This window comes from Felis catus, chromosome A3, assembly GCF_018350175.1.
Source record: "Felis catus isolate Fca126 chromosome A3, F.catus_Fca126_mat1.0, whole genome shotgun sequence".
Classification (NCBI taxonomy): domain Eukaryota; kingdom Metazoa; phylum Chordata; class Mammalia; order Carnivora; family Felidae; genus Felis; species Felis catus.
In genome coordinates this window covers 95,922,098-95,943,915 of record NC_058370.1, presented here as the reverse complement: position 1 = coordinate 95,943,915, position 21,818 = coordinate 95,922,098, and the positions used below count along the sequence as shown (strand labels likewise).

The following is a 21,818-nucleotide window of genomic DNA, read 5'->3' as shown; positions in this document are numbered from 1 at the left end:
CATTTCCAATTCACGCCCTCGTCTGTTTCTCTGGCCATTAATTACTGGGTTCCTCCCTTTGCCCTCACAAAGAGGCATGAAACTCCTCATCAGGTGGTAGGACAAATGATAATCAGTGTTATCCTAGACATTTCATTACTCAAATAAGCATAAAATGATTATATGAAATCCCTAGGAAATTGAAGTGGCCTTCTTTTTGCTGTTAAAACTATACTTTGACTAATAGAAAGTCTGTTTTATTTAACATCATCTAACAAGACCCCCTCAAATATATCTCTCTTCCATGACCACTGTTACATATAATCTAGAGCATTATAAAATGTTCTTCTGATCTAAACTAGCAACTTGACTAGATTCATTATTCACTTTGAACTAATGAGATTATTTTTACAAGTGATGTTATTAACGGATTGCATAATATCTATCAGATAAAATACTAATACCATGTTGAAAGCAAGCAAATTAAGTCATCACAGGCCTAGAAAAGCAACGACTGAGACTGCCAGAATAGTAAATTTGTAGTAAATTCATACTTAGCTATGAAGTATCCTTAAGTAGTAGCTCAGACTGTTTTTTCCTGCTATTATTTTTCGTGTGTGAAATAAATCTGTGAAGCCGACAAAGACTAACCGGATGTACAAATTTGAGCTTCTAATGAATACAATGACATTTAAAAAGTCTCAAAGGTCACCTTCATATTACTAAAGTAATTCCACTGAAGTCAAAAACAATTTAAAAATATTTAGAGAAAGGCCCAGGCAATGTCATTAGTATATATTGGCCAGAGGCAAAGGGTAAGGGGGATGAGGCAGAGATATTCCATATTTTATTATGTAAAATCAATTGTAGCCTTCTCCTATTAGAAGCATTCAATAACCCTTAAAAATATTGTCACCCATAAGGTGATGTTTTGGCATTACCATATATCTTACATAGTTTTATAAACAAATATCATGTTTAATCATTAAAATGTCTTGATCATGTGCATTTGTGTTTCCAATGGAAAAAAAATTGTAATATAATGATAGCTTATATTTGTATAGCAGCATAATTTACAACTGCTTTACCTCGTTGGATTTTAAAGCTCTCCTATGAAGATTATAAGAAAAGCATTATTTCCCCATTTTGCAAATAAACAAAGACAGTAAGAGGCTGGTCTAAAATCACCTGTATTCAGCTTCAAAATCCAGGGAATTTTATCATTGAGCTTTGCTCTCCCTTGATTTGCCCTTTGTGTAGTAGGAAGGGCAGAAATGTCACCTCCCTTTAAAGAGGAGATTAAAATTGCAGTGGCAGAAACAGCAATGACCCCAGTGAGGCAAAGCCTCCCGACAAAATTCTGACTGATCTCTTGATTTATTAAAAGCACTGCTTACAGCAAAAGGGAATAAAACTTATACAATTTTTAATTTCCCTGTCAAAATTATGGGATCAGACTGTGGAAACTGAATCTTTGTATGTAAGGGTAAAACATGAGCTGAGATCAATGCTTGATCATGACTTCGCATTCAACCTATTACATGTATGTATGCACACACAGATGTATAGATGTACATTTTTTCCCCAAAGGAATATAAACAAATCGTTCACCTTATCTTGAAAACAGTATTTAAAAACATTGCAAAACAGCACAGAACAAAAATGAGTCACTCAACTCCCAGGGGTTAGATTTTATGACTGACTTGGTATAATTAAAACAATAATAATCACAAAAATGAATCTGTCCTCCTTGACTATCTGCTAAGAATTAGGTCCATATCATTTTGACTTACACATATAAATTTTATAATACCACTACCTTGCTTTGATGTAATATTTTAATTTTTCAGCAGGCTCTCACATGCTAATATACACTGTTACGCTTCTGGGTTTAATGAGAAAATCATCTTCCTGTCTCTGGGCCTCACCTTGTGAAGTCTGTCATTTCCATCATGATCATACACATCTGCTTGGCCAGCACAATTATATCATTGCCGCTGTCATCCCATTTGGCCACTTCGGCATCCAGCTTGCTTTTCTCTTGGTGGAATATCTCCACCTGCTCAGCTATTTTTGCCTTCTCCTCCTGCGGTAGTTGTGCCATGATGGCCTGTGTGGGTTACAGAATAAGTGTGACTAATATTGACAAAGTAAAGTAGGTTGACTCTGCCTTAAGTTAGTGGCAAAGCCAGACCCCGACAAGGTTTATAGGCTGCCCCGCCATTCCAGAAAGTACGTTTTCTCCATCCCCAGGAAAGCAAAAGCATAGACTGGTAACATCCCCCAAATCCCCGTCCCTATTCCTATACACACACAAAAATAGAGAGATCCAAAAGGTATGTGCACATTGACAGTAACAGAACTTCTGTGTTGCTTTGATGACATATGTTTGTTCAAAAGAATCTATTCTTGACAATTTTTATATTTGGTCTCAAGAAACTTTTACCAGATGAAAGAATGCACCTCTTTCAACACTGAAATCTGTTCAGAGAAGGAAAAAAAAAGAAAAAAGGCTTTCTGTCGCTGGAAAGAAGAGGAATTTTAAACAATATCTGAGCATCCAAGTGGGGTGGAGAGAATTTCCATGAGTGTTAATGAAGGAATGCATGATTAGATACCAAACAATCCCCTAACCCAAGGCATTTCAGGGATGGCATACCTATTCCCAGCCCTCTTCCATCTTCCCTGTGGAAATTCTGAGATAACCATGACTCCCTACAGAGCCTATTAGTATGCAGAAGTAGAAGGTATGATGGGATAAAATATAGGTTTAGGAAGTAAAGGTCGATTTTCAAAAGTTGCTAGGTAAGGGAATGTAGAAAAGCAAGAACTACAGCTGATTCTCATTATTCATGGAATCTTTCTATACAAATTTGCCTACTCTCTAAAATTTATTGGCAGCCCAAAATCAATATTTGTGGTGCTTTCTCGTCATTCACAGACATGCAGAGAGTTGCAAAAAATTGGGTTCACCTGTCAGGCCTATTCACCGATATGGTTGAACAAGGAATTCTCTGTCTTTTCGTTTCAACACTGAACAACAGGTCCCTTCTGTCGTCTATTTGGTGCCATATTTTCCACATATTTGTACTTTTTATTGGTAATTTTGCTATTTAACATAGCCCCCAACCATAGTGCTCAAATGCTTTCTAAGTGTCCCTAAGCACCGAAAGGCTGTGATGTGCCTTATGGAGAAATATACATGTATTAGACAAGGTTCATTCAGGCATGAGCTACAGTGCTCTTGTCCATGAGTTCAATGATAATGAATCAAAACTATAAAGCATATGAAAGGAAACATTCATTAAACAAGATTCTGTATTTATTGGTTGAAATAAAATGTTGAGACCAGGAGCTCTCAGGAACCTAACACTATTTCCTCTAAAAGCCATGACTCCATAGCTGCTAATTAAGTGTTCATGGTGATGTTATAGAATATAGGTACCACAAATAAAGACAATCAACTGCATTTGGTAAATACCATGTATGCATTGCCCTGAATGCAATGTCTGGAATCATTTCATTCCATCCTCATAGAACCATGTGTGACCTGTTTCATAGAAAGGAGCATGTGGATAAATATGACAGCACTAGTAACCCTCTGGTTCTGGGATATGTGTGTTCAGTAATGAAAGCATGATTTGGGAAACTTAAAACTTTTGCAAAGGACAAGTAAAATAACACATACAATAAAGCCTTGCTTCCTAAATTATAAAGTTTGTCCTAATGTAAGTAAATTATTGGGAAGAAAGGTTGTTGATTTCTAGTAAAAATATCAATGGACATAAACTCAGGAAAACTGGGCTCAATGGGCTCTATCACTGACTTAGGTTAAGACTTAATCGCTACTGGATCATATTCTTAACTTCTTCAGATCTAAGAATAGTAAAAAATTACCTCAGGGTGTTATAGTGGACAGCAAATGAAATAACAAAGGTGTTGTGTTTTTTCCAAAAAGAGAAAGGAAAGCATCTATGGGATTATTGTTAATATATTAGTATCATGACTATATTAGTTTTCTTTTCCAGCTACCCCTTGAGCTCATTACTTAGTTGCTATGAAAGAGAAGGGATGGGCCCAGAGTCTATGTTACTATACATAAATAGACAATTGACATGATTCCTTGAATACAGAAATGTATACCAGGTACTATGCTAACAGGCTTATGTATGTAAAACAAAAACAAAAACAAAAACAAGAAAACAAAAAAACCAATCTACTTAAGCATTCTACAAGATTAATATTATTACCACTATTTTATTAATGGTGATACAAAGACCCAGAGAAATTAAATTCTCAATATTACACAACTAACAAGCTGTATGTATAGGATTCAAACCCAGGCCAACTAACACCATACTTAACTACCGTGTACAAGTGGATCACCATGCACAACCATACAGATTTGACACTACACAATGATCCCATTCCAGTGGGGCAAGTATTGCTGAAATCACAAGCATTGTTCACCAGGCTGCACATCCTAGAGATGAGACTTTATTTGCCTGAGTAAGGGATCTCTTTGTATAATTTACATGAAGGTGTCCTCAGACAAGTAGCTGCACAGATACATCTTACTAACATATAGCCATGTGTACAAACTTCCATGCAGGCATGTGTGTGGCTTTATATAGCTACCATGTGAGTGTCTGTGTATGTGTATGTGAGTGTCCATGTGCATATACACAAATTGCTATCCATATTTAAAAAGTCAGACTGGGACAAATACTATATGGTTAAAATAGTATTTTTGAAGAATATTTTAAAGTACTTTAAAAACTATCAAAAAGGTGGCTGATATACCAAAGAGTTGATTATAAATTCAAATATGAAATACTGTACTAATAACAAGACAGCTATCCCAATGCATTTGAGATAGGTATGGATTTGCAGAAGTTAAATATGCACTTTTTTCCTGAAGCATCCCTGTCTGATGATCTGATGCTGTCCTAGATTAATTTGTCGTCCTCATATAAAACTGATATTCATGTTTTACTTAGACCTCAGAAGTCCTAACTAGAATTATGTAAACCATTCATTAGGTGCTTTTCTGTAGAAGAATCTGTAAAACTACCCACCAGACCTTCAGACTCTATATTCAATACCCAGATGGAAAGCAATGAAACTTTCATTGTCTCAAAAGGGTTAATTTGTGCATTGAAGGGTGTACACTTTTCTTTGAACTCTATCACATGAGTTTCAGTTGTATAATTTAGGATTTGAGTATTAACTGCCTTGTTCTACTCTCTAATTCCTATTGATGCCCTACTTTTGACTTCTCTCAGAGCTTCCTTAGGGTAGAGGCCTCAGCATCCTGCAAACAGTAGAAGCTCAATATATATCTTCTGATTGACTGTGTAACCATTTTTCCACTCACTGCATCAACAGAGTTCAAGAGAAGTTACTAGAACTGACAAACATTTTCTAAGGGCACAATTCTGAAGAAAAAAAAAATGGCCCCTTCAAAGCAGATTTGCAAAAGAACATGTTATTTTGACTCTAGGGGTGCTCAACCCACATAATGCACTTAATGGTGTGTGACTTGGGTGCAAGTGTCATTACATTTGCTTCTGCTTATGTAGCTATCGATGAGCCAAAGTCTTTTCCTAAATATTCTTAAAATGCTCCTGGCTTTTAAAAATTCATAATTGACCTTTTCTGAAACTGGAATCTTAAAAAAAGGTTATCTATAAACAGTAGATCACAAACTGCAAAATTTGCAAGTTAATCAAATTAAAATTCAACACATGCGTTTTAATTAGGTCTTATCAATGTAACTCAGCAGTTTGAAATGTTAACACATTAAAGTTTTAGCTGGGAAAAAAAAGATGACTACATTCAAATCAAGTTGAATAGAAAATATATAATATGCAATTGTTCATTCCCTCAAACTAAGGCAACATGAGAAAAATGATTTTCATGGCCAAGAGGAAAGGGAACAAATCAGCTTTTCTGTATCTGTGATGTGATCACCTGGGGTGGTCTTAGAGTTTCTGCTGGTTCTATGCATAGTAGCCAAGCACAGCTCCAGAGACTGGCTGATCTGGGGCCCCATATTGTGGCATCAGAGACTTTAATCCACAAAATTCCCTGCTTCCTGATCCCAGGCTCTCAGCTTTTCTTCTGAAGAGCCAACCATTTTTTTGTGATTGAAATTATAAACTCTACTTATTAAACCAAAGTGCAAATCACTGATACAAGCCAACAATCACTCTGCCCAGAATTTTTTCTTCAATCTAAATCTCAGGAGCTTTTGATATGATTATTTTTCCAATCTCAAAGAGAAAAAAATTACTTTTGGAGTCTATGAGCCTCCAAACTGACAAGTGTTAGTTCCTTAAGCCAGAGTAAGAGTCTAACATTTAGGCTTAAAGTACATCTTTATAAATAAGTGATTAAAAGGGCTAAAACTCAATGTGTCAATCTCTGCTCACTTGGTTTTAAAGCAGAATAATAAATATAAGTAGTTAAAGCGTGGGTCCTTTGACTTTTACCAGTCTCAGGCCCTGAAGTAAACAGGAAAATTGAGTTAATTATCCCACTAATTCAAGTAAAAACTTTCATGATTTCCTAAATTGTCCATGCTCTTTTAGGTTAAATTATTTGACCAGCCTTCTAATGAAAAACTGCCTTATGCTATAAGAATTATCATCATCATCATCTTTATCAACTTCATATTATGTGACACATCTTATGATACAAATTTTATCATGCAGTCCTCCTAATCGGACATCATGAGGTAGACAGTGGAGGAGGAGAAGGAGAGAGAGAAAGAAAGGGAGAGGGAGAGAGAGATAAAGCGTAGAGAGGCTAAGAAAGTTGCCCAAAGAGACACAGCTTAATCAAGACAATATTTAAAATCAGGTCTGTATGACTCCAAATTATATATTCCATCACTAAGGTTAAGTGCCCAAAAGTTTTCATTGACCAATTTTAACTACGTCAACCTGTGAAGAAGCAGTTTTTAAGATGTCATGTCTAGGATCATAGAGTCTGATTCCTCCTACATTTTAGCAGGGTATGATAATTCTCTGCCTGTCCCTCTCTCAACAAAATACTGTAGAGAAGCATCAGATAGGGACACATAAAGGAAATAATCTAATTTCAGAATTTGAGAGCAATGTTAGAGTAGGTACTAAAAGCTTTTCTCCTACCTTAACCTCCTTATAGATTAATTTACCCTTTCAGAGAGGAAGAATTTATCTGAATGCAAACAAAAAATAAGGCCGTTAACAAGGAAGGACTGACTGATACAAAGGGCAACTACCTCTGTCAAAGACAACTTTGGTCTCCTTCACAATTTTGACCAAGTTAACATACTTCTCTGGTCAAAAGTTCGACCATCTGTCATCTCAGCAATTCAATGCACCCTCTTATTTCCAACTTACAGCCATAATTCTAGGTCTCTGATTTGTCATCATATAATTACAGGCTAAAATAGGCTGACTCAATAACTAATGCTGTCTGCTGCAAGTTAATCACACAGGCCACATGATGGATCTCAAAGACAAATCACCAAGTACTGGATTATAGGGGTACTTTGTTACTATCCTGGACTGTGTTCATAATTCATGCTGAAAAACCTTTAAAAAAAAAAACAATTGTCTTTTCACCTACTGGGTGAAAAATATAATAGATGATATAGACAGGTGCCATCTGACTTCTGTTTTCACCCATCTTAATTGACTTGATATTTAATGTAAGATGCATGAAATGGAAGTACAATGGGACTACATTCTTGTAAGAAGTGGGACTAATAATGCCATTTTGACAAGATGGTGATTATAAAATACGATAAGGGTTGTAAATATGCCTTGATCATTGAGACAAGATACCGGGCTGTATCAACACTGAATTGCATTCAGTCAATCAAACTGACTTTGAATTGATTAATGTTTGGATGAATTACTCAAATTTGCCCTTTGTCATGGACACAAAAATGCTGGTTTTATTTAATTCTGAAGAGGAACTGACCTGATGAATGAGATGATTTAGTGTTATGCCAAAACAGGCTCCAAAGCCTCTCAGCTTAATGAACTTCTCAAATTTCAACATTGGAAGTGGGGGAAGGATTACAGTCCACAAAAGATTTGCCAAGTAGGGGGCTTCATATTCTTTTGTGTACTTTTCTACTGTCACTAATCTGTGATACAAAATGATTTCTCTTCCAAAGGATGACAATTTTCAGTCATTCTTTATTGAGCACTTAATGTATGTCAGGTATTCTGTTCATTTTTTTACAAATATTAAGCAATTAAACCTCAAAAGAATTCTATCAAGTCTATTATTCACATTTTACAGATAAAAGGACTGAGGCTCATAGCAATTAAGCAACATGTAATGGAGCATTGTCCTCATTCCACTCTTTACAATTCAAAACCAAATCTGTCTGAACCAAAGCCAGTGCATTTTTAATATTCTGGCTTTTACCCTCGTATTTCCCCTATCAATGTACATCTATATATCTTGTGAATCATTTCACTGTTGGATGAGAGTATCAGGACATAAAGCATGAAAGAGAAATTGGGTTATAAGTACAAAGATTTTCTTAACATCAGGTTTAGTCCTCTTTGAGTCCTGTTTATTTATTTATTCTTTATTTTATTTTTTTTAATATGAAATTTATTGTCAAATTGGTTTCCATACAACACTCAGTGCTCATCTCTACAGGTGCCCTCCTCAGTGCCCAGCACCCACTTTCCCCTCCCTCCCACCCCCCATCAACCCTCAGTTTATTTTCAGTTTTTAAGTGTCTCTTATGGTTTGGCTCCCTCCCTCTCTTTCTTTCTTTTTTTTTTTTTTTTTTTTTTTTTCTTCCCTTCCCCTGTCTACTCTTCTTTCACAATTCCTAAACCAGTGTGAGCTTTCTGGGGTTTCCTAATCTCTGTCCTAAATCACTCAGACTCATGCTTCGTATACAAACTCATGTTTCCTATACATTATTTTTCCTAAAGTAAAGCTTAATAGAGAATTAAAATACTCTAATTAGAATATAGTAAGAACTCAGTCTATATAATGAGATTGTTTTCACCCTATAAAAACTGAGTCTTTAAAGGGAGGATAATCTCACCCTCTTTTATAATCCCCAGGGATATAATCTCTTGGAACTTGCCTTGATTACCTGCATCTACCCTCAAGGAGATACAGTTAATAGGATTGGTCAGAATCCTCTTAGAAACACTTTTGTTGGTAGATAGTGTCACTGAGTGTTCAGGAATGTTCAAATGGCAGCCAGAGCAATAATCTTTCTGTTGCTTCCTGCTCCATGCCTTAAACTGGCATATCTCTAATATGTCTGTATAATTTCTTTTTCTATCATGTGGCAGACAGATCTAGGGCTACCACCCTGGCCATAAGCAGGTATTAGCGAGAGGGAGGGGGAGTTACTTCTCTATTCTGATGAATTTGGACCAATTTCAAAGATGTGGTCTTGTTCACCAGAGACCCTAGGCCAGAACATGGAACAGAGTATGGAGCCCATAACAAAGTAGCACTCTAATTTTCCATTTGTCCTTCCCTCTTGAGTTAATAAGCTTGGCAACCTCAAGCAGAACGGTGGTGTCTGTGCCAATACAAGATCTGAGTATTCATGTGCTCCTTAGCTGTTGAACTATCTATTCATGATTCCAAACCAATAAAGTCCACTATACTCTTAAATTGTTTGGAGTGATGTGGCTGCTAAGTCTCAAGTGATGGAGAGAAAATGGAGTTAATAGGAATCAGAAGCACTAGTGGTTATTTCCATTGTGTAAAATATGAATTGTGGGGCGCCTGGGTGGCTCAGTTGGTTAAGCGTCCGACTTCGGCTCAGGTCATATCATGATCCGTGAGTTCAAGCCCCACATTGGGCTCTGTGCTGACAGCTCAGAGCCTGGAGCCTGCTTCGGATTCTGTGTCTCCCTCTCTCTCTGACTCTCCCCATTCATGCTCTGTCTCTCTCTGTCTCAAAAATAAATAAATATTTAAAAAAAAATAAAAAAAAATAATATGAATTCCTAAAAACAACCACAAGTAAGAAGGCAGACTTCTGAGCTATGAACCTCTGGGATTCCAAGACTCTGGTCAGAAATACCCTCAAATCAATGTGGTGTAAATAGCCCCGGTGCATGAAACCCAAGTCCTGGATGTCCACTCACCCGTGCACTCTGTCCTGCAATGAGCTGGTCATCCTCAGTCTGAACACTTGTCCGGCTGCGCACATCATAATCCTCCTGCTCAAAGTCAGAATCGTCTTCTAGTTCTTCTGGGGTCTAAAAGTACAAAGGAAGGAGAAGAATCAGCATATTCTAAACTGATAACCCTCAATGCCACCCATATACTTTGTGGCAGATAAGGCTAAGTGGCTCCCGGGAAAGAGAGCTTGTAGGCAGTTACATGTAGGGGGTTATGGAGGAGGGTGCTGGCTGCAATGGAGTCAGAAAAATCTAGCTGCCCCAGTTTACCTTTTAAAAAATATATACTTTATTTCTTCCTCCTGTAGGTATTAAAATGCTATTTAACTCTTGACATGACATGCTTTCTAGTTTTAAGACAAACTATATTTGTGTTTTTTCCATCCATAGAAATCTATTTAAGATAGAAAATAACCACCACCAACAAAAGTTATACCTATACGTGGTCTATAATACCCTTTTTGCTCTATTCCCAGTCTTTTTTAGTCTTGATAGTGAAAATAATCTCCAAGCCAATGGTTATTCCAGATGAAGTATCTGATGTGGTCACTAAATTGTATACTGTACAGGTTGCGACTATGGATTCCAGACTCAAGACTGCCTGAATATGAACCCCTGTGTGACTACTGGCAAAATCCTCTTAGTTCTGGTATCCTCCCTTGTGATATTGATAAAAGTTGTTCTGTGATTTTTGTGAAGATTAAGTAATATTCTTTGTGTAGAGTGTCTAGTATATAATAGGCATTTAAAAAGTGTTTTCCATCATAATTTCTTAGGATTTTGAAATCAGTTCATTCAAACACTTTTAAAAAGTAAAGCCACCAGTTACTACACAACTACAAAGGATTAAATAACTCTTTCATACATAGTATCAATTTAGCTAAAACCAAGCACAGTGAAATAAGGATCATTCTCTATTTAGAGATAAGAACACCAAGGTTCTGAGAAACAACATGTCCAATGTCCCTAACCCAGTTAACAACAGAATTAGAATTTAGACACAAGTGCCCAATTGTGTCTAACTTTTTCACCTTATAAATCAGGTAAGAATTGCAGCTATAGAATGTCTTTAAAGTGAGTAGTTACGTGAAGATCCCGTCCAGTGTCAGAAAAAAGTGTATGAATTAATCTACAAATCCAGAAATAAAAATACTCCCCATCTTTAATAACCATAATAGATAACATGTGTTAAGTGGTTTTCATGTGCCAATGCCTATCTTCTCTAAGCACTTTACATATACTAATTCATACCATTTTCTTAACAGTCCTATCATGCAGACACCATTTTCTCCACTTTACAGATAAGGAAACTGAGGCATGAGAGATTATACCTGCTCAAAACTTTCTAAATCTTGCAGCATGTACCGTAGACTATCATCTCTGTTAATTCTAAGAAGATGAACTCGGAGGTGGTGGGGATGATTCACAAAGGGGACACAGTGCATTAGTGTGACATTCTTAGATCAATGGTCATTAGACTGAGATCTGACAGTCACCCACAAACTGCCTCCTGGCACACAGTAACACCATCTCCCAGGGCTCTGTATTTCAAAAGGAAGAAATAGACCACAGCAGTACTGATGATACAGGTACCCATTCCTCATCCAAAAGGGCACATTTTTATTCTGCTGGTTTCTTTGGCTACCTCACTGTAATTAATCAGGTGTGGTTATTGATGAAGCCTTGAGATTGGTCAGACAGGCATAAAATGGGGTCTTCATGCCAATATCACCTTATGTGTAGTAATTTTCCAAGCTTTGGCGTATCCTTCTTGTTTTCCTTCTCTCTCTCCATCAACCCTATTAATATTCACCCAGTCATCTACAGATGTTCAATTTTCTTTCACAGAATTATTAAAAGAAAGAGGGAAGAAAGAGGTTTTGTTCCCATACTTTATTAACTAAAGGGGGGGTGGGGTGGGCAGAACGTGGTTCAAATAACTGGTTGTATTTTCATTGCGGACAGAGACAATAATCTCTGATCATTTTTCACTCTTCTGAAATGTACTAGAGAACAATTACAGCAAGTTGGTAAATTCTGCTGACGGATGAGATGACAAGATTTCAAGTGCTTTTCATCATTAGTTTTTCAAAAGGAGAGAGAAAAGTAAAATGAAAAACCTCACTCAACAGAAAAAAAAGGAAAATATGACAGTGCCTATAGCACTGTGTCCAAACATTTCAATGATCTGTGTGTTTAGTAGATGAGTCAATGACAAACACAACCTGGCATCATACGGTTAATAATGATGAGCTTTCATTCAAGTGACTATGGCTCGGGAACCAAAACAAAGTTTAAAAAAACAAAAAACAAAAAACAAAAAAAACCCAGAAACAAAAAGCCCAAAACACAAAAAACCTGGAAGTGGACCTAGGGAACTGGAATGTTTTTGGCCTAACTTTGCCACTCACAAACTGTGTGTCTTTGGCAAGTCATGTACAGTTTTTCTGCTTCTCTATCTCCTCACTTATAAAATGGAGATCATAATTCCTATTTGTCCCATTTACCTCTCAGGATTGTAGGATTAAACATATATGAAAATGCTTTGTAAATGATAAAAGTGAACTAAAGTAATACGTGATAATGATGATTATTATGCTTAACAAAATATATACCCAATAACAACTGCAATGATAATAATGGGAATAATTTACCAACCACTATGGGCCGAGCATTCAGCTAAAGGATTTACTCCATGTAAATACCTAATGAAATACATTGAATCCCCATCTTACAGATGTATAAACAGACTCAGAGTCAAGTCAGTTTTCCAGGGTGTTACACCTAGCAAGTTGAGGGGGCTCAGGGCCTATGCTTGTAACCATCACAAGTAACACCAGGCAAATGGGTGAGCTTAAAATATTTTCTTGTGCCTTAATGATGCAGCAAACCCATCCAAGTCACCCATATAAATGTTTCTGTGCAGGGTGCCTGGGTGGCTCAGTCTGTTGAGCATCTGACTCTTGATTTCCTCTCAGGTCGTGATCCCAGTGTCATGGGATCAAGCCCCATGTCAGGCTCTTGGCTGAGCGTAGAGCCTGCTTAAGATTCTCTCTCCCTGCTTCTCTTCTGCTCTCTCTCTCTCTCTAAAAAGTCGTGTGCATGTTCATTTTGTTAATTGCATGAAAGCACTGTTTTTTTTTTTCTTGAATTATTCATTTTAAAAAGTAGCAGTGTTATGTGTCAGTTGCTCAAAGATCCCCATACATTAAAGGAGACATGGAAAAATAGTGAAGGTCTGCAAATGGGCCCAGAGATAATAGGACTTATATCATTAGGTAGTCTTATAGAGTAAAAAGAATCACCAAAATGTGTAATTCACTAGATTGGAGGCTGGACTCTGAGGGTCAAGTCTCAATTCTGTCTTTCTGTGCTCCCAGGGAAGACTTTTTTACAATAATCAAGAACCACTTTGGGTCTACTCTCGGTTCCCTAGGTCTATTATCTGATTGTTAGACTGCAAAAGTGGGTTTAATTTGAAAAATGACACAATTAAAGTATTTGGTCTCTAAAATCTGCCCCCTCTAAGAGTCTATGAGATTTTCTTGTGCCTATTACACAGGCTCAAGAAAATCATGTGCTTGTCCAGGCAGGACAGGACCAATCCGCTTGCCTCTGGCTCCTAATCAAATGCTCAGTATCCTCTAAAACAGTTTCTGGAGAGAAGCAAAATGAGAAAAGACAGAGGGATTTAGAGTTGTTTCACCAGGACACATGAAAAATATATTGAGGCCCATTTAAAATAAAGGTTCAAATGCGTATGAGAGTTTCATTAGGAACAGAAAGATGAGGAGGACATGGAGAGGCAACAAGAGAGTTCGGGTGATGCATGAAGAAGGATTTCCCAAGCAGAATGACTATACCAATGGAATGGAGAAAACAGAATTACATTTCCCTGAAGTCAATGTAGAGCAAAGTCACCTCAGTCAGGGCTGACTGGCCATTGGCATCTCTATCCTGCGTCATTCTGAAAGACTCTTGATTGATCTCCTTGCTTCTATTTTTTCCACATACAGTCTACTCTTAGGGTGAAGATCCCTGGAAGATCTAAGTCAGCTTAGAACACTTCAATGGCTCCCATCTCATTCAGCACGGTCCTTAGTCTGCACCTGCCATTCCTTCCACCTGGAACACATTTCCTCTAATATTGTTATAGCTTGTTTCCTCCTCCTCCACGTCTATTCTCAAATGCCACTCAATCAGTGACCATCCTTCATAAAACGAATACCCGTCCTGTGTTCTATCCCCTTATACTGCTTGTGTTCCCCATGGCACAATAACTGACATGTTCTATCTCCTTGCTTATTTTCTGTCTTCCACCCGAGGAATATACATCTCTTGATGTGTTTTGTTCACCTCTGCATTCAGGGTCCCTCTAACAGTGTGGGGCATCTAGTAAGCTTTAAATAAATACTTAATGAACAGATAACCAAGACAAAATTACCAAATTTTTCTTAAAATCATAAGACATTATTTCTAATTACTTGGGTTAGGAAAACAAAACGAGGAACCTTATGGAACCATGTTAATTAACTGGATAATAGCGATCTGCAAGAGGAATATCAATTTTGCCACCAAAGTTGTTTCTGAAGTCTCCTCAACTCTTTATTTTCTAGCTCTGATGAGTAACTCTAATCCCTGCCATTTTAGTAATATTGTTGGGGCGCCTGGGTGGCGCAGTCGGTTAAGCGTCTGACTTCAGCCAGGTCACGATCTCGCGGTCCGTGAGTTCGAGCCCCGCATCAGGCTCTGGGCTGATGGCTCAGAGCCTGGAGCCTGTTTCCGATTCTGTGTCTCCCTCTCTCTCTGCCCCTCCCCCGTTCATGCTCTGTCTCTCTCTGTCCCAAAAATAAATAAACGTTGAAAAAAAATTTAATAATATTGTTAACTTACTTGACAAATTCTATTTCGTTAATGGATTGTAATAAGAAACTTCACCCCAGCAGAATGAGAAAAAATATTTCTTGGGAAACTACTGCCAGTTGTATGCTAGTACTTTATAGCTATGGCCATATTTGTCCTCGTTTGCAGATAAGCAAACTGAAGCAGAGATGAAAATCAGTGTGCCAGTGATGCCCAAATACTTAAGCCATAGGTCCTCAAACTTTATTGCTTGAAGCACTGCGTCTCAGTCATCTTTTTCAAGGTGCCTCTGGGCTAAAAACAAAACAAAACAAAACAAACAAAACAGCGACAAGCCTAACAGTTCTGTTGATGAAGCAGTTAAATCACAAAAACGGATTAAGTTGATTAGACTTAACAACATGACTTCTCAAATCCTGGAATACAACTGAACATCCACTGAGTTTCCTTTTTCTCACAGCAACCACCAAAAGCCCAGCTTCACAAATACAGGATGTTATTAAAACAAATACACCAACCTAGTGTTTAAACCATGAACTACTTTTGGCTAATATTTCCCACAATATTGGAGAGACATCTGCATGTTTCCCTTGAAATTTTAAAACATCTTACAATGCCCCGAGGGCCCTTTCAGGCATAGCTTGGGATAGATCAAGTTAAACTTTAGACTTTTATTTTTTTATTTATTGATTTTTAATGTTTATTTATTTTTGAGAGAGACACAGAGAGCGAGCAGGGGAGGGGCACAGAGAGAGACACACACACACACAATCCGAAACAGGCTCCAGGCTCTGAGCTGTCAGCACAGAGTCTGACACAGGACTTGAACCCACGAACCGCAAGATCATGACCTGAGCCAAAGTGAGATGCTTAACCATCTGAGCCACCCAGGTGCCCCTAAACTTTAGACTTTTATCTGAACCCCAGGCACTACTGTTTCTGTGACCTGCTTTCAAAAGTATCATGTGCAGCCAAATTAATGGGTTCTAATTACATTATAAAAGAATATAGATATCATACAAGATTTTTTTCAGGGTTATTGTTATGAGAAGAAATTACTGTTTTTTTATAGCGATATCCTAACACCAAGATATTATCCCCTTCTACCCTACCCAGTTATCTTAATTTCCCATATTAAATGTCTAACTCTTAAATGTTAACTTGGTTCTCATTACCTGTAGATTCCTTATTTGTGGATTTGCCTACTCACCAAAGCTTCTTTGTAATCCCCAAATCAGTGTTTGAGTAGTTTTTCACAGACAAGTACAACGTGGCAAAAAAATTTGAGACACCTAATCTGTGTGCTCCCAGCTGAGGTCACATAGCACAAGGCTCTGCCTTTTTGTTTCAGCTTTGACGCTATAAATAAGCATTCATCTTTTTCCTCTGCTTAAAATGTCTTGCGAGTACAGTGCTAACATGTTATTTAGTGTTCCTAAGTGTAAGAAGGTTGTGATGCACCTTACAGAGAAAATGCTTGTGTTAGATGAGCTTCCTTCAGGAATGAATTATAGTGAGGCTGGCTGTGAGTTCAATGTTAATGAGTCAGCACCATGTATTAAATAAAGTGTCTTTAAGCAAAAACATAAAATATAAAAATATAAAACACAGTTATATATTGATCAGTGGATAAGAATGTAAACAGAGGCTCACGGGAACCTAACAATGTTCCCTTTGGAACAATGTTTCAGTATTCTCTAACTCAAAGTTCACAGCAAGGTTACAGGATATAACTACTGCAAATAACGACCATCAGGTGTATTCCTTTTTTAAATTACCAGCTGGGGTAATTAGAAAATTCCTTCTTGGCTGATAGATTACCAAGGACAAGTCTCACCAAGAAGTAAACAAAACCTAGTCTCACAGCAGACTATACCTGTTCCAAGAGAGAAGTGGGGTCCTGAAAGGTGAGGTTGGGGTACAGAAAGGACAAGTTTTGTCTACTTCAGAGGGTTGTCTGGAGCTGCCCTGGAGTGCCTGGATACCAATATCACATTAAATATGTATTGATTAGTGAGAGGCAAGGTGACGGAGCACTTAACCCTTCAGGATCCATTATGCATTTATTTTCAGGGGTGAGGTGGGGGGAGGAATTATACTTTTTACAAAGTATAATCAACACTTTGGGAGGGAAGGAGGCATGGCCAGATTTGCTGGGAAAGAAACAGCTCTACTCATCTCACTGTCTTTCTTTCAAACTCAGTGCAGTGGATTTTTAAGTAGACCTAATCATTGTACTAGGAAAGTAAACCAAGAAATTAAGTACAAGATGGAGCCATGTGGGTGCTGAACGGAGAAGGATTTTAAAAATAACAATTTGTACATACTGTACATTTCTCTCTTAAGTTTTAAGTGGTGTGAAATCCATCTGATCAAATCACTTGAAATGTCGAGATGCAGGAATGACACTACATGAAACAAAGATATGGCATTTTATCTAAAATTATGTTTTTTTACAGCTCACGAATGAATAAATGAATGATGGCTATAAACTTCCTCAGCCTCCCAGATGAATGGTTGTCACAAAAATGTGAAGGCTAACAAAGCAGAAAAATGGCAAAAGAGGGAATATATCTGGAGCATTATATGGGATTTAGTGTCAAATGCTTTGAAAACATAACTCTCATGGTCTATTACCTTATTTCACAAGTTAGTATGTAATGGAAAAAAATGATCTAATTTCTTATAGGTTTAAAAGCCTGCCTTTTTCTCTTTGGCTTCTCCTTCTCCAATTCTCATCCCTTTTCTCTCTGTCACCTTCCTATCTCCCCAGGTATCTGTTTCCACCACCACCACACATACAGTGCACATAAAGCGCCAGAAAATGCACCACAGTGCAGGGAAAATAAAAATACAAGCTTTGCTTTCCAAAATTTCAGTCTAAAGAAGGTAATCGACATAAAAGGGAATAATGTAATAAACACTATAGCAAGCAGAAAGTTACAGAAGTTAAAAGAGAGTGACAGAATTTTTGATGGAAAAAAACTTGAAGAAAGAAGGTCTCAGCCAAATCTTGAAAGGTGATGAAGTTGACAGATCTAAAACGGGCAAGTTAGAAGATCAGGAAATACAACCGATAGTCTCCAAATTCCAAATTTGAACTCCACATTGTTAAGTGTAATTAGTGTCGTCTGATACAACTTATGCAATGATCTGAACACTTTGAATTGATCATAAAATTATTATGAAAGGCAGACCTAGTTAACATGAAAACAGTCAGGCTGAATTTAAAGGGAAGAAAATTCTAAGATGCTTCACTCCCAATTGAAGGAGTTTGGTGATCGTTTCAGGAGAAGCACAGATACCAAGAGGGAAGAGAGACTCTTCTTGGTGATACTCTACTCCACCTGCTCAGATCACCATGGAAGCATCAAGGTGCACTCTGGATACCACAGTTGAAGAGGACCACTCATGAATTTAATGACTTCAAAGATACCAGGATTTGGGGGAGAATTAATGACATATACAAAATACTCAAAAGACCAGGTATATATTGTCCAGAGAGAACAATATACCACAGACATTATTTGGTTATTACTGTCTTGCAATGTTTGAGGAGATATTAGTTTAGATGTTCAGTGATCACCCTGAGAAAGTTTTTTTTCAAAATGCACTCAGTAGATATCTCATGGTTTTATTGAGCAGCTTTCGAGACAATGTTAGAGGACGAAGGTGAAAATACAATCCAGGGCTGTTGCCTCCAATATGGTAGACATGAGCTACAATGAGCTAGTGACAACTTTAAATGTAGCTCATACCATGTGTCAAAAATTATTATGTTTTGGATATACTTGGTTAAGTTAAATATATTATTAAAATTAATTTTACTTGCTTCTTTTTTTTTCAGTGTGTCCACTAGAAAATTTAAACTTACAATTGTGGCTGACATTATATTGCTATCGGACAACATGTGCTTATGATTGGCACTGCAGAAGCCCCATCTCTGCTTCAGTCATAATAGTCACAAATGTATTTGTGTCATCAATTTTGCTTTTGAATGTTTCAGTTTAAGAATGAGTTCTATGGGTAAGAAAATTGTTTGCAAACTATGCCAAATTGTTGGTAAGATGAGGAGAAAAAAATATCTTACAATGAAATATTATGGAGCAATGAAATGGAACAAGGTAGGCTGTAGGTCTTAATATAGATAAATGAAGGCACATTGTGGGTGAACAAAGCCAGTTGGAAATAATAGTTATGTTGAGTTTTTAAATCTACTATATTTTGTATTTTTCTAACATATACCTCTAAATAATTACTTGGACAATGGTTTGGAAGGCTCATACCTGACAAACTGATAACGGGAAGATAGTAGGGTGAGCCATGGGTGGGGGGTGGTTTGCTGCAAGATTATGCAGCCTTATTTATCAGGTCTTAATTATTAGTTTCAAGGATAATGTAACTGTTTCATATTATTATTATTGATACTATTAAACTGGATGATCTTCATTTCTTTCCATCACATGGCTTTCTGATCCTAATGGGAAAATAACATTAGTCAGAGGACCACACAGATAACAGCAAGGGTACCTGAAAGTTAGTATCAAATTTAAACCAAAATGCATGCCAGAAACAGGAAAGACATCACTTTTCAGGTTATTCAGCGTGAATCTAGGCTTGTTGGATCACTTGTCCCTTTCATCTGAGTAGTCCCCCTTGTGTGACTAAATGAGGAGCCAAACAGCTTAACAAGTTAAATTAAGCAATGGAATAACCAAAAGTAAATTCTTTGGGATCCCTACAAGAAGCTCTGATCAGCTCCAAGCGATAGAGGCCTTACATACCCTGATCATCAGCACAGCCTTCCTGATGTCTCGAACACCATCATATACCAGGCGAGAGGCATCAATGAACTCATTCTCTTCAAATGGCTGAGGGACGTTGGCACTCAGGGCTTCAATGGCAACCTCTACTTGCTCAGCAAAGCGTGGCATCACTGTGTTAAACAAAGTGAGAAACAGTGGATTATGCGATCTTTCTTTCATGCTTCCTTTTCCAGCCCTTGTGCAAGGCAGCACACTCCAGTTATTCCAACGGTTCAATGGAGCTGTCTGCCTACCTGGTCAGTGGGATGGATCCAGTTTAGTGGTCTTTGTATCACTTACCTTCAGCAGAGAAAGTAAATCATTACTCCATGAATGGTGATGGTATACAACAGCAAGTTTTTGAAACTTGCTCAGGGTGGGGTGGTATAGTGTGCATACATATACATTTCATGTTCTCCTAACCTGAGTCGAATTTGACTTCTGATGGTTACTAGCTCTGAAACCTTGGCCAAGTTTTCTTAACTCCTTCTAAACCTGTTTCTTTGTCTATAAAATAGGAGGTCCTATCTTAAGTTTCAATGAGATAACACATACACATTTACTGGATGGTGTTTGGCCCTCAGAAAGCCTCTATAAGTATATAACTAGTATCATACGCTAAAGTCATAGGTGATGAGTGAGTAACAGACCTTAACCTATATGAATTCATAGTAATGTGTGAATGAAGTGATCCAATCTTTCTCACTTTTGTTGATACAGGACTTGAGATTAGAGGTGGGGGACGGTAGTGGGTGGAGGCTTATGGAAAGACCATACAAGAGGGGAGAAGGGATCCCAGGATACTCCTGCACAAAGCCTAGGGTTAGAGCCCAGTGGGCTCAAAGATGAATTTTATTTTGTTCCATATTCCCAGGACCATGCTGATGTGAAAGAAAAGCATATATGAATTTCTAAAATGTTAGCACCTCTTTCTTTACACAAAGACACCTACATACACACTGGAGGTTTGGAGAAAGTAAATTTAGTGGAATGTCTGGAACACTTCCACTGGCTACTTAAAACAAAAATGCTGCTGATTCACTGATTCTCAAAAATTATAATTCAATTTTTTCAGCTTTTATTTTGTAACAATCAATTCACATGGCAAATTAAAGCCAAAAGCACAATTCATTTTATTTACAAGGACAATAAAACAGAAACATCATTCATCTATTTTCCATTTCTGAACATTCATGCCTGATTCGTCTTTATACTTGTTTTCACCCTCTGTGGATACTTTAACATCCATTTTAATCCCTAGTGTGAGAAACTCTGCTAAATTACTTTCTAGGGTCAAAGTATTCAAGATAAAACATTCCTCGAAAAACGTATTTCTACTAGGAAAAGCCAAATGTTAAAAAGTATATTTTAAAAAAAAGAGGAGGATTACAGGAAAACAGAGTAACCATTTTTTCAATAGACATGATCAAAACCAAAGTATGCATGGGGTGAATTTCCTTCTGTGAGTGAATTACTATGATTGGTTCTCTATACCATTTGCATTTTTCATTTGTGCCTTTGCACTGCTTTTGCATAAAAGGAATTGGTGGACATTGAGTTGTACTGCTGCAAAAATCAAATAAAAATGTATGTCTAAAAACTACCACATTAAACTAAGGCCATTTCAGCTATCCATTTGTGTCGGGAACAAACTGTTTTACATGACTAAATAATCTCAATCATTGCAATTCACCTCCCTAAGCGTGAGAATATTGCTATATGTATTTGGCATTTTCACATGAGTATCTTTCTTAAACGAAATTACAAATCCCCTTCCTTTCCTCAACTGAAAATTCTCAATATCAATTTCATTCTATTTGATGTCTAAGCTGCCATCATGACCATTCACAATTTTACAGATTTGAATGGTACCATCAGTAGCAGTTAGCTGCCTGAAGTTTTGTCCTTACTGTTTATATGACAATTACTATGCCTACATGTACGTAAAACACTCCTACATGGGCACCTGTGTGGCCCAGCTGGCTGAGTGTCTGACTCC

At 37.3% G+C, this 21,818-nt stretch overlaps 1 protein-coding gene across 6 annotated transcripts in view; it reads right to left on the bottom strand.

Annotated features, from left to right (window-relative positions):
• Positions 1-21,818, bottom strand: part of CTNNA2 (catenin alpha 2) — a 1,116,872-nt gene that overhangs the window by 69,906 nt on the left and 1,025,148 nt on the right. For all 6 annotated transcript variants that reach the window (XM_023251808.2, XM_023251809.2, XM_023251810.2 and 3 more), the window contains 3 exons: positions 19,799-19,950; positions 10,116-10,229; positions 1,908-2,089 (listed from right to left, as the gene is read on the bottom strand). In XM_023251808.2, the coding sequence (XP_023107576.1) occupies positions 1,908-2,089; positions 10,116-10,229; positions 19,799-19,950 (448 nt within the window). The remainder of the gene's footprint in view (positions 1-1,907; positions 2,090-10,115; positions 10,230-19,798; positions 19,951-21,818) is intronic.